Source organism: Camellia sinensis, chromosome 2 (assembly GCF_055761805.1).
Source record: "Camellia sinensis isolate YWXY chromosome 2, ASM5576180v1, whole genome shotgun sequence".
NCBI lineage: Eukaryota > Viridiplantae > Streptophyta > Magnoliopsida > Ericales > Theaceae > Camellia > Camellia sinensis.
The window spans coordinates 13,935,212-13,949,134 of record NC_138962.1 but is presented as its reverse complement, the minus strand read 5'-3'; the positions used below and the strand labels follow the sequence as shown (position 1 = coordinate 13,949,134).

Sequence of the window (13,923 nt, the reverse complement as noted above, 5' to 3'; positions counted from 1 at the left end):
TTTTTTTTTTTATTTATTTTTTTTTATAAGCTATATTGTTAAGCTGAACCAAACATATCAAAATAGCTTAAATTAAGCTAAAAGCTGAAATAAGTTGGAAATAAGCCCTACCAAACAGGGCCAATATCATTCAAAGTAGCTTAAAATCATCAATACAGATCTGAAGGAGTAAAAGCTAGTATCAAATTAGCTTCAAAAGAGAGACTTAGAGAAAGGGCTTCAGAAGTGAAACTATAAATTGATCACCCAGTATGAAACAAAATCAAACAGATATGAATTCGAGCATATTCGATTTCATACGAACAGATCTGAGTTCAAAGAAAACATAGGCATCTATATAGGTGCGAAATGGAAGGAAAACGTACAGATCTGAATTTCAGCTTGGTAACAGAGAGAAAGCGAAGGCAGATCGGAGTGAAAGAGCAAGATGGGAGAGAAGAGCCGATGAAAGCCTTCAAACTATTCCATTCATTGAGCCTTCAAACGCAGAGAGAGAGGGAGAGAGGGAGAGAGGGAGACAGATGTTTTGAATACATAGCTAATGGTGTCAACAATTGACTTGAACCAGTGTTGTTTAATGCAACTCTAAGACAGCATTTTGATAGGATTGTTGTGATTGTTTGATTTGTATTAATAGCGTTTGTTAAAATCCACCTACTCTCCACCTACTTCACCCACTTAAACCTACTCCACTAAACGTAACCCACTACACCACTACCACCTCACCTACTCCACTAAACCTAACCCACTACACCACTACCACCTCACCTACTCCACTAAACCTAACCCACTACACCACTACCACCTCCACTTCACCTACTCCTTACCTACTACACACTCACCCTCTTCTATATATAGGAATCATGAATCATTGTAATAGAAATTAATATATCAATCAATAATAATACATACAATTTATTCTCTCTCTTTCTCTATACATTATTTCTTACATGGTATCAGAGCTGGTTTAAAACCTAGTATTTTCGCTTCCCCGGCGGGCGGCAACCTCACCTTAGCCGCCCGCCGGACCTCAACCTATTCCGCTGATAAAATCAACAAAGATTTGTGCAACTGTAGTCATGTGTGAGGCTGATGGAGAAGAATTCTTCACCTCATATGACGAGACAGTCTGGAACTGGAAACACTGCAACATTCTGCTCTGGAATTCTGCTGCAGCTAGATTATAGCTTGGTTGAGTGCCAAGCTTTGGTTCTTCCACCCACTCTTGAACTTGCCCAGCAAAGTGTGAAGGTTCATGCTTGTGTTGGAGGGACTAGTGTGCGCGAAGATCAGCGCATTCTCTCCAGTGGGATTCATGTTGTTGTTGGTACTCCTGGTCGTGTGTTTGACATGTTGCGGAGACAATCACTTCGCCCTGTTTACATCAAAATGTTTGTCTTGGATGAAGCTGATGAAATGCTGTCACGAGTTTTTTAAAAATCAGATCTATGATATTTTCCAGTTGCTGCCACCCAAAATCCAGGTTGGGGTGTTCTCAGTTGCTGCCACCCAAAATCCAGGTTGGGGTGTTCTCTGCCACAATGCCACCAGAGGCTCTTGAAATCACCAGGAAATTCATGAATAAGCCTGGAAAGAGAAAAAGCTCATGCTAGGATTTGCGAAGTGATTCGCTGCAGGAATTTTGGCTTTGGATGAAACCCTTACCATACTCCACTCATTCTCTCCAACTGTTCTAACTTTTTATTTTTATTATTATATCAAATAATCAATGCACTCATGTTCCCCACTAACAGTGTCCACTTTTGACCCAAACCATTTTCAATTCATCATTTCTCCTTCACCTTTTGCACCCCACTCACCGACTCTCTCTCCACTTTATCACATGGGTTTGTCCCTCTCTCTCCTCCATTTGATTTAAAAAATCACTTATTTTTATTTATTTTTTCCAAGTCACTTTTCCTCTTTTTTAAATACCCCACTTTATTTTGAAACAATCGCACTGATGTTTTTCATATAATCCATCTATAAATATTTTTTATCTATTTTCTTTCTCCCTTGTTTTCTTTCATTTTATTTTTATTTTTTCAACAAAACACTCCAAAAAAAAAAAAAAAAACATTTTACAAACTTGTCATTTTTTCATGCCGGGGATCAACCCCGATCAGCATTTTACACCATAAAAAAAAAAAATAAAAAAAATAAAAAATAAATAAAAAACACAAAACAAAACAAAACACAACCAACACAAATCGGAACAGTGGGATTTTTCTTCTCGCCTATTCTGCCGGTCTTTTCTTCTTGCCACCGTCTTGGGCGGCCCTTGCCGGTGTTGCCTCCGTGTTTCCCACTCCACTGGGCATGATCACTACTCCCTGCTCCTCCACTGCAGCATATGGCGGCCCTCCAAATCGGAACATAAAACTGGCCTTCCGCTTCAGCTCCTTGTTTTCCGCCTTTAGCACACTTATCTCTGCTCGCGCATCCTTATACATGCGTTGGAGCAGAGCCAGTTGGGCGTTTAACTGCTGCACCTCATTTGTCCTACTCTGCAGCCGGTTCGACAAATTTGTAACCGCAGTCATGGTTTCCACACATGACTTCAAGGTATACTGATTGGCCTCCACATCCGACTGCACCGCCATTTTTTGCTCCACCGACCGCATCGGAAAGTTCAACGGAGCAAAACCAGAGGTGTTTGGTTGAGGTTCACGGGCCTCCGCACCAGTTATCTCTCTTGTTGACTCGTTGAGGTCGGGAAAGAGAGTGAGTAGACCACGGGATGAAGAGGCCATATTCTGGGTAGCTGAACGGGAAGAAGAGGCCATGTTTTTTGGGTTGCTGAGTGTTTCAGCGAAATAGCAATTTCAGACTGATAATGTTTGGAAGGGGAGTGTTTCAAGATTGCAGCTCTTAGAGGCAATCTCTCAGAAAAACGAATATCTCTCTCAGAAAATGAAGAGTTTTTCAGAAGTTTTTTCAGGTTTTTTTTGTCTTCGCTTCTGCCTCAAGCACAGCCTCTGCATTGGTTTATATCGACACTGACGACGCGGCCGACACGCCACTCTGTCGCTCACGTGCCTCGCCGCGTCTCCGGCTCACCTTTTGATGGCTCGACGCTTTCTGTCGGGCACGACTTTTGATGAAGTGGGCGCGCCTTTTGAGGGCGCAACTTTTGATGGCACGTCTTTTTATGGATTGGCACGCATTTTGATGGCACGTCTTTTTATGGATTGGGCACGCCTTTTGATGGCACGCCTTCTGAAAGATTGGGCACACCTTTTGAGGGTGCGACTTTTTAGGGGTCCGACAAGACTCTGTAAACTGTCCCGACATTGATTCCGGTTAGCTCCTTCATGGGTCCGACAAGACTCTGTAAACTGTCTCGACATTGATTCCGGTTAGCTCCTTTATGGGTCCGACAAGACTCTGTAAACTGTCCCGACATTGATTCCGGTTAGCTCCTTTGTGGGTTCGACAAGACTCTGTAAACTGTCCCGACATTGATTCCGGTTAGTTTCTACAAGGGTCCAGCAAGACTCTGTAAACTGTCACAACAACTGTCTGCTACAACGGTCCGACATGACCCCATAAACTGTCTTCTACATCGGTCTGACACCGCCATCCAGTGTCCTCTACACCGTTATGACACCACCATACAGTGTCCTCTACATGGTTATGACACCCCCATACAGTGTCCTCTACAACGTTATGACACCACCATCCAGTGTCTTCACCAATGGTCTGACACGACCATACAGTGTCTCTTATCCTCTTTTATTTTTATGTATTTTCTTGTTTTGTTACTCTCTCCAAACTCAAGTTGGTTAGTTCCTATCCCCCTTGAGTTTGCGGGGGGCTGTTAAAATCCACCTACTCTCCACCTACTTCACCCACTTAAACCTACTCCACTAAACGTAACCCACTACACCACTACCACCTCACCTACTCCACTAAACCTAACCCACTACACCACTACCACCTCACCTACTCCACTAAACCTAACCCACTACACCACTACCACCTCCACTTCACCTACTCCTTACCTACTACACACTCACCCTCTTCTATATATAGGAATCATGAATCATTGTAATAGAAATTAATATATCAATCAATAATAATACATACAATTTATTCTCTCTCTTTCTCTATACATTATTTCTTACAGCGTTGTTGTGATTGGTTGACCAATAATGGCGTTTTAGTAAACGCATTCTTATAAATGCCGTAGTTGTTACCTTTTCTTGTAGTGCATGCTTGGGGACTCTGTGTACACCATAAGAAGAGTTGGGCTTTAGGTGTTTATCGTATTCTGTGTTGAGGCCAAGATACCATTTGTTTGTCCCGCTGACCCTCCCTGTTGGATGTTTGGCCCTTGTTTGAGGTGGATCCGCATAGGATTTAGTGACAACACTAAAAGTTTGAAAATATTAAAAGTTGCTAAACTGGTGGGGAAAACTAGTTAATGCCTTCTTATACATAGAGAGTATACACCAAAATGGTGTACACAGGCAGTATACGTAGCTAAATTGTAGACATAGGGAGTATTCAAGAGGCACCAAAATGCAAAGAACTAGTTAACTTCTTATATTTAAAGATCAATTCAAAAATTTGAAAAAAGCCCAAAGACTAGCTTTTGCATAAAACAAAAACTAAGAAAAGGACATTTTATAACTTCATCTTAATCTCTTTCAAAGATTGTATTGTGCTGTCAAAAGCTTCGTGCACTGGCTACACCCTTTATTCTTAGAAAGGATAGAAACAAACTACATAACTCTCTAGGGAAATGTAAAGCAAGATGTTTGATAGGCTTTCCATCATCTTTACGCTAACGTCAACTAATGGCAGTTATTACTTCCATTTTGCACATAAAATGTTATATTTTAGTTTGTTAATATAGAATTAGATGAATTTTACACAGATAAATATCTGAACCCACCCGATGCCTGTACTCGAGTCCTTGTAACAGAATCTAAACACTCCCCCTCAAACTGAGAGCATAAATATAAATTATACCCAACTTGTTACACTACTCATTGAAATTCCCCTTCCTGCTACCTTGTAAATGCAGCACTCAATTGATCTTTTGACTTAAACATAAGATGTGGCAATTTGTTTCCTCATCACCATATATCTAACTAATTGATCCTTTCATGAAACATTTCATTGGTAGAGATAAAAATTGCCCCTTGGTTATTGCAAGATTTTTGCTAGTTTGTCAAAAATACAAACCCTATCTCTTGCAACAATGACTTCATCCACATCATTTAACATGCAGTATGAGCCATTGCCGTCACTGTCCAAGCCTTGGGAAATGTGCAATGAAGAAATAATTGAGAAAATGGTAAAACCAACTCAACCTTTTATCAAATAGGTGCTCAGCAACCACCCATTTGAGAATTTGCCTAGAAATGCAAATTCTTAATAGGCATGTAAAGTTTGGGGTAAAAAAATGGCATGAATGAGCGTTGTTGATACTCAAACCAATACAATAGGCGTAGCCAAAATATAATGATATGTGGCCGGGATCAATTCAACAAAAACATTCTAGACTTTAGATTCAAGGTCACAAGAGTCCATAACCACCTTTAATATTAAAAGTCCATACAGTCCAGAACATGTGGTCGAGGAGCTTCTGTGGTCTTGGGAAGGAGTTCGAGTTGATATAAGGAAAAAGGAATGCATGGGGAGCTGGTTCCTTTGGCAATATTGTGGCTGATTTGGAGCGAACAGAATAGAAGAATTTTGAGGGCAATGTGATGCCAGTTTTGAAAGTGCCATTTTTCCCCTTTCTATTTTGTATAATTGGTATTATGGATCAGTTGATCTGTTCTTGAACTAATTTTTGGATTTTGTTTGAGTTTTGGAGTAGCGGTTTTCTTTTGTAGCATTTACAACCTCTAATAATAAAAAAAGAGAATTAATTGCCAAGTGTGTGTGTACATGTGTTTGTATGTATATGGATGGATGTATGCATGCATGTGATGTCTCTGTTAATCGAGATATTTCTACTAATTGCATATGGCACTGCATAATCTTCCAAACTGTCAACTAGGTTATAAAAGAGTCCCCTGCTGAACATGCTGGAATATGCCAAGGTGATGTCATTGTTCAATGCAGCGAAAATTTTGATCGGAGTATTTTGGAGGTATATCATACTTATCATTGTTGTTTGTTCAATGCAGCGAAAATTTTGTTTGGAGTATTTTGGAGGTATATCATACTTATCATTGTTGTTATTAGGGAGGCACTACTTGCATTCCTAAAATAGCTTATCAAGCTTCTTTGTAATACTTCAATATATAGAAGTGTCCCCCATTAAAAAAGAGGGGGAAAAGGATAATCTGTTAATCTGTTACTGTGTTTTGTTTTCCTTTTTCTCATGCTTTTATGGAGGTGTAGAATGGTGTTAGATGGGAGTTCATTGATTTTAAAATAGTATAATCTTCTCCTCGTTTGGAATATCAAAATTAGCATGACTATATCTTCATCATCATAATTGCTGTCATTATCATTACTATTAGCAACTAGCATGCATATAATAATAATGAATAATGCTCTATGCACCAATCAGTGTACTAACTAGTGTACTAACAGATGATATGGCACAATTTTAGAGATTTTGGGTATTTGTAATTTGTATAATAAGTGAGGTCAATAATAATGTCATTACACTAGTTGATGCATGTAGCACCATCGAATAATAATTTGTGTCCTTGTGAAACATTCCTACTTTGGGATTCCGAATGCTTTGCTATGGTTCAAAATGTTAAGACATAATGACTAGAGAACAACTATTCTAACTACAGGTGAAAAATGGTAGCAGCAAGTTAAATATTGTATCCTACTTATTAACAATTAAAATTTTAAATTTAAATGTTTTGAGTTTAATAATATCTAGAATGCCCTCCTTTATGTTGAATTCTTGGTTTCGTCACTGATTGTGGGTCTTATTAGGGGAATAGGATTTCTAAAATAATAAATCATTATTGCGAGGATAATTGTATTTCGGACTTGAACCATCTACTTGCCACCGTTGATTGTGTTTTGGGTTTAAACCACCTACTTAAACTACCATTGTGAGAATGATTATTGTAGAGAATTGTAATACCCTATTACGTGGCTGAATGGCGTTTACGGATGCCCAGATGGCCTAGTGACTCACTAACTACATTGCTTTTTCAATGTGGATCTCTTTTTTTTTTTTTCCTCTCTAAATCATTTACCACTTGCAGTATCATATATGTCAGTTTAATCTTTCTCTTCTTGTTATTAGTTCTATGGAATAATATGTGACAAGGTTGGCAAATATGTGGAGGTGGTTGTGATAAGAGAAAGAAGTGACGCCCTTTTGAATCTAACCATGGTTGTTGATGAGACTAGCGCAGACAAATTTAACAGGGTAAATATCTTGTATGCATTTTGGTTAATGTCTAGATATATTTGTACCAATCTTTATAATTGGTGTGAATTCATGTGGTTTTTGTGATATATTTTGTCAAAAAAATTGGTCTGTTCTTTTGATTGTATTTATTATATTTGGGATGAATTCCAGCGATTTGTCAGATAAGTGTGGATTATTTTTTCAATATGCTATAATAAAAAATAAAAGTTCTGAGGTTTGATGTCTCTTCCGTGTGGTGGTTTTATTGCTTTACACTAGCAAATTTTGCTTCATTCTGATTGTGTTCCACATGCCTTGTCTTCTCAGGTGGCCGCTCCCCAAAAGATCTATGCAACCTGTTGGTAGAATTCCATTTCGATGATAGTTATGAACACAAATACTGGGAATTATTGAAAGGGATGTCTGCTTTGCGCCCGCTCAATTTTGTTATGCTGATCAGTTGTGGGCATTTTTTTGGGTACAATCATGCATATTTTTATAGTTTTCACCCTTTCTATTTATTTTATATATATTGGCTTCGTTTTCCAGTTAATTAACTACATATTTAATTACCTTAATCCTATGATGAGATCTAGGTATTTAGTGATTGGTTTCTGTGTATGCATAATTTTTTTGATTGTTGTCGGGTTCACTCAAGGAGGTTTTCAGTTTGCATCCGTGAATTCTTGCATGCCGCCAAAGCTCTGTGGCTAACAAATTCAACATCCTAGAAGCTAGAGTTGTTTGGGTGATCCTTTTTTTTTTTTCTTCTCTTTTTTCGGGGATTTTCGAACAATAAAAAAGAAAAATCAACAAAAATAGAAATTCATAGTCAACAGAAAGCAAGTTTAATTAGTATGATGAAATATTCGATAAGCTCTACATATTAAACGGTTTGAATTATCGGTACGACCTCTGTGGTGGGCTCATAGAGGTCCAATACCACCTTCTAGTTGAAAATTTTAATTGGAGAGAACTGAAGTTTTTTTTTACTAATCTCTCCATAACTGTGCCACTATTTCTACCGCCACGATCACCTTGCCGTCACAACCACCAGCATTAGTGTACAAAACGAATAATTGACGTGGAGGATCCAAGCCTTCAGCTATGTCATATCGATGCTGGCATTTTGTTTTATGACCTGTTGGTAAGGCTAGACCAAATAGGGCATTTTTTACAAAATAATTTTTAGAAAAAAAAGAAGATGAAAATACATAACAGGAGACAAAGGTATCTTCAGGGAGGCTTTAGCTAACCAGCATTCAGGGGCTGGATCCCAATCTGGTGTATAATTATTAAATACATTTTTAAGAATTTATATTTTTAGGTGTTTGATATTAGATTCGACCGTTGTTTTCTTTTGGTTATAAGAACATGGTTAATAAAATTGTTTGATGAGAATGAAAATTTATTGTTTTAAAGAATTTTATTTTTTCATTTTTACTCCATTACCACTAGATCATTGTGGCCTGTTTGCCCAAAAAGTCGTCGAAAATTTCATGAGAAAAATTGACAAATAAGTGAGTACAAGATCTCGTTAGCCACTTCATTATGGTGACATGTATTTAATCGATGTCTAGGACCGATTACTCTAGTTGAAAAATGTTACAAAATGCTCCTTTAAATGTAGCATTATTATGTTCTGATATGAGACTTGTCATGACCCAAACCTGTCCCTATGGGTTTAGCATCGTAACTGGTCAGTAATCTTTGGATTACCAAAGGCCTCTTAACAAAATATCATATAGTTAGGGGATACGGAAACAAATATACAAAATATACGTGGTCCAATGAGCTGTGATGACATATATGAGACAGATAGACAAATAAGTTAAAACTTTTGAAACTTGCGAGCGAAGTCAAAAGATATAATATTTACACATCACTCAATGAACATATAAACAGAAATCTTGCCCGCACTTAAAAGGAGCAAAGTCTAGTACATCACAAAATCAGCCACTAAACTTATTTCCATCCGGAACCTCCTCGGGAGGTACAAAGGTTAGCTGACAAAAACTGAAACATAAGCCGTCAACTTTGGGCCTGGTCACGTGTCTGCTCACCTACATACATAATATAAATAGTGAGCTGGAGCCCAGTGAATAATAATGGAGTAAAGGGTTTTAATGAATGATGTCCATATAGATTTAGAAATCATAATTCAGATTCATAACAGATTCATATTCATATTCTTGTTCAGATCATATATAGAAATCAGAGTTCATGCTTAATCATACGTGGTACATCCATTAGCGCTAACAGAACAGATATATAACAGATGCATAACTTATGGTGGTTATGAATAACTAGTCTTATAAAGGAACCTCCGGATCCAGGTAACAGAGAATATACATGCTAAGCCCCATGATGGAGCTTCTGGTATGGGGAACAGATTGCAGACATATTAAGTTCCATGATGGAGCCTCCGATACCGGGTAACAGCTAACAGATATCACATGATGCTAAGGATGCCACGAATACATTGCTAGAAATTGGACAGTCATTCATTGTACAGAACATATCATTTCAGAAAACATATCTTAATTTTTCATACAGAAAGTAAATAAAGTTGAACATACCTTTACTAAGTTATTATTCACAGTTGGCTTCGGGTACAGACAGACAGAGCAGGCTAATCAAACGGTCTACGGCACGTGACCTACATTAACACATAACAAATACATATCTGAAACACACGTTGGAATACATCTAACCCATTACGTTCTTGTTCTTAGTGTGTCGCTTCATTGATCCTCCTTATCATGCCTTAATCTTGGCCTAGGAATGCCTAGGATGGAATGAGGATGCAAAAATGTATTTGAAACACTTTTTCCAAAACTTGCTGAAAACAGGGTCCCCGCTCAAGCGTGGCTTTCCTCGCTTGAGCGGACATGCAAAAAGTGAGGGTTCGCTCGAGCGTGACTTCCTTAGCTCGAGCGGACTGTAAAATCTGAAAAAGTACTAGTTGCTTATTTTTCACGCTCGACAGACGCTCGATCTCCGTTCAAGCGTGAGACTCAGGCCCTCGCTCGAGCGTGACTTCTGTCGCTCGAGCGTGCTGCAAAACACATGAACTTCTGGATACATGCATTTCACGCTTGAGTTCTCATGTCGCTCGAGCGGAAGTGCACGTATTCAGAGTGCTTCGCTTGAGCGTGAACTCCTACGCTCAAGCGTAGATTCAAATTCTAGAATTTCCAGATTTGATCTCTAAGCTTCAAACTCAAACTAAACACTTCAAAACTCATCTTCTTGGGCCAAAATTCTGGAAAACACTTAGAAACTCACAAAACATCATGCTTTGAAGATCATTTCGTGAAATCAATGTCCAAAAGTATGCCAATTGTTCAAAAATTCAACTTAAACTTTAGGAATGTTTCATGAACATAACATGCATGAATTTTCTTAATCTTGAGCTTCTCAAAACATGATCAAATGCCATAAAACAACATAAAACATGATAATTCCCCAAAATCAAGGTGAATTCAAGACATACATGAGAGAATTCTTGGAAATCATGCTCAATTTGTAAAGGAATAGACATGCATGCATGGTATGGTTCTTCTACCATCTTATTTAACTCAAGTCTAGCTTAACTCAACATAATCTTCATGAATTCATGTTCTAAATATCATAATTATATAATCTAAGTGTTGAATTTATACCTCAACCTCTCAAGTAAGATCTAGGTAATGAGCACACTAAGGTTCCAAGCTAATTCTTTCCAATTCCAACAATTCTTGTTGATCTCAACTCTCTCTCACTCTTGGTCTCTCATTCTCTCACACGTTTTTGAGTTCAAGGAGTAGGAAATGAGGGTGTAAAGTAAAATAAGGGGGTCTAAATAGCCTTAGATAGGCTTAATTAAAGTGGCTTAATTAAGATTGACTTAGGTTAATCACATTGACATTAATCATTCTAACTTAATCGTTCCAAATCAAATTTCAATTAAACTTACCATAAAATTCTATAAATTCTACATAACACATAAATCAAATCAATTTCAGAATCAGATGCCGATAAGGCCTTTAATTCGCAAAATATAGCAGAATCTCAAACAGATATTCCTACAATAAACAGATAGAAACACAAATAATGCAACACATATGGAATAAATCCAAAATTTGATCGTAGTGACTTCTTAGACACATGAAATCATGAATTAACGTTAATCATAGGTCGAGGTTGTTACAAGACTGATATGATAGATATGTATGATTGGTTTTCTGTATATGATATGATTTGGAATTCATTCACTAATCTCTTTACTTTAATATTATTCACTAGGTTTTAGCTTATGGTGTGTATGTATATGTATAGGTGAGCATCAGGAAGCACAAGCCCAGAAGAAACCCGTTAATCGAGCCACTGTGTAAAGTCTTTGAAGTTCTGTTTTAGTGCCTCTGAGTTGAGGATAGATCTAGAGGACCGTTGGCTAGTTTTGTGCTTTTGTTGTGGAAATTTTGATAACATGTATTTTTTGATACCTGTGTATATGTATATAAAGACGTTTTGTATAAGATATTATGTATGTGATACTGGATGGGTAAATTAGCGTTATGTGCATATGTCTTCATATAGATTCACAGCTCATTGGACTAGTCGTTGATGTGACGACTCGGACATGTATTTGATTAAATAATTGGTTAATTACATTTTTATGTATTAATTGCTTATGTGTTTGGTGTGAATTATGAGGATTTGAATTTATATTTGTTGATTTTAGGAAAACTTGTTGAAATTACAACTTTAAACTGGAAATTGAAGGCCTTAGAGACATTAGAAACCAAAATTAATTGCAAATTTGCGATCAACGTGATTTTTAGGGCCTAATATGAAGTTTTGTAAAAATCTGATTCAGAATAAATTTAATTAAATATTATATATATATATATATATATATCTATGAGCATAACTTTGACTCAACAAAAAGAAGAAAGAAAAATCTGGGGGGAGAGAAAAAGAGAGAGTTCTAGAGAAAGAAAGAAGCAAGGGGAAAGAAGAAGAAAAAAGACACTTAGAGGCAAATCCCCATAAATTATCTATCTAAGGTATGATTTTCCTCATAATTTCTTTGATTTGAGTCATCTACATGCATATCCTCTTGAATCTAAGCTTTATGAAGGAAATATCATGTGTAATTAAGGGTTTTGTAGGAAAGGTTTGAGTTAAAAGCTATCTGAGCATCTATGGTGAAGAATTGGAAGATTTAAACTCAAAATCTTGATATGCATGCATATTCTCATGGAAATCATGTTTCATTACTTACCTCCTTGCATGCTTTTGTGATTTGAGAAAAGAAACTCCATGAATTTCAAAGATTGAAGGTCAAGCTTATGATTTTGTTGTTTAAGTACAAGGTTTTGAACTCCTTTCATGGAATTTGAGTTTCAATTTCAAGTTATGATTTTGTTTGAAGCTATAGATAGTAAATTCACCATGTTCTTAAAGGTTTTGGGTCTTGAAGTGCATAAAAATAAAATTAGAGTTGCACACTTTGAGCTTCAACATCATGATAGATTTTCGAACAATTTTTGGCCCAGAACCGCATATGCGGCAGGAAACCCTGCATGCACGATTTTCAAGGCAGGCTCAGAATTGTTTTCTTTCTGTTTTTTGAACTTCCGAGCCTCTATTTGCATGGTTTTCATATGTTTTTTACATGCTTTCGCATATCATGAGCATGAACTAAATGAGAAAAAGAATGAACAAATAACGATGAACCGAATCGAATAGGTATAAGAACTGACGGAATGAATTGATTATGTGTTGAATTGTTGTGCTATGAATGTTTGAGTTTGTAGGTCAAAGTTGGTAGACCGGGAAACCGGTTCTGGAAGCCACTGTGAGTAACATTTCTGTAAAGATGTGTTAATGTGTACTATACTTGATATGTAATACGAAATACTATATAATATGATATGATTTTGATTCTGTGAACGAATATCCGATTTGCGAATCTAGTATGGTATCCAAGGATAGTACCAAGTCATAGGGGAATGACACGTTAGTGCGAGTCCATGACAAATAAGTGAGTACAAGATTTTGCTAGCCGCTTCATTGTGGTGATATATGTTTAATCGGTGTCCGGGACCAAACCGGATTATTTACTGAACCGGTTGCTCGGTTTACGAACTTTGACCTACAAACACAAACACAAACATTCATAAGCATGGACATAAACACATGACACGACACAATACGAACATGCAAATTTTTAGAAAATGCAAAGACACAACGCATTGGGAACATGTGCTAAACATATAATTTTATATATTTATTATGTCATATTTTAAAATATTTAATATGTATTTTATGTCAGATATTAAATTTTATTAAATTTATCAACCTAGGTATGCAATTTAAGTAAAAAAAAATAAAAAATCCTCAGCATGTCTTTTAACGTGTCCCCAAAGTATCTTGAGCATGTCCCCAATTTGTCTACAGTGTGTCCCAAGTATCTAAGTCTTTCCAGTGTATTCGACAAGTGTCTGGAACGTATCGACACATGTCAGACACCTATATGTGACCTCTGGAAGAGGTGTCCGTGCTTTCATAGCTCAAAAGTACACAGTTTG

The 13,923-nt window shown here is 37.1% G+C and overlaps 1 protein-coding gene and 1 long non-coding RNA gene across 12 annotated transcripts in view; one reads left to right on the top strand and one right to left on the bottom strand.

Annotated features, from left to right (window-relative positions):
- The window catches only part of LOC145789358 (putative protease Do-like 14), a 29,767-nt gene extending 21,813 nt beyond the window's left edge, over positions 1-7,954 (top strand). For 7 of the 11 annotated variants that reach the window (XM_082913737.1, XM_082913738.1, XM_082913736.1 and 4 more), the window contains 3 exons: positions 6,017-6,109; positions 7,238-7,363; positions 7,673-7,954. In XM_082913737.1, coding sequence (XP_082769863.1) covers positions 6,017-6,109; positions 7,238-7,363; positions 7,673-7,711 — 258 coding nt within the window. In that variant the 3' untranslated portion in view covers positions 7,712-7,954. The remainder of the gene's footprint in view (positions 1-6,016; positions 6,110-7,237; positions 7,364-7,672) is intronic. The other 4 variants (XM_082913746.1, XM_082913745.1, XM_082913744.1 and 1 more) reach the window with 1 other exon arrangement.
- On the bottom strand, positions 639-4,129 carry LOC145819842 (uncharacterized). The gene is made up of 3 exons (XR_014360613.1): positions 3,904-4,129; positions 727-3,861; positions 639-684 (listed from the first exon to the last, which is right to left on the bottom strand). It is a non-coding gene; the product is annotated as an uncharacterized LOC145819842 (long non-coding RNA).
- Positions 7,955-13,923: the final 5,969 nt, after the last annotated feature.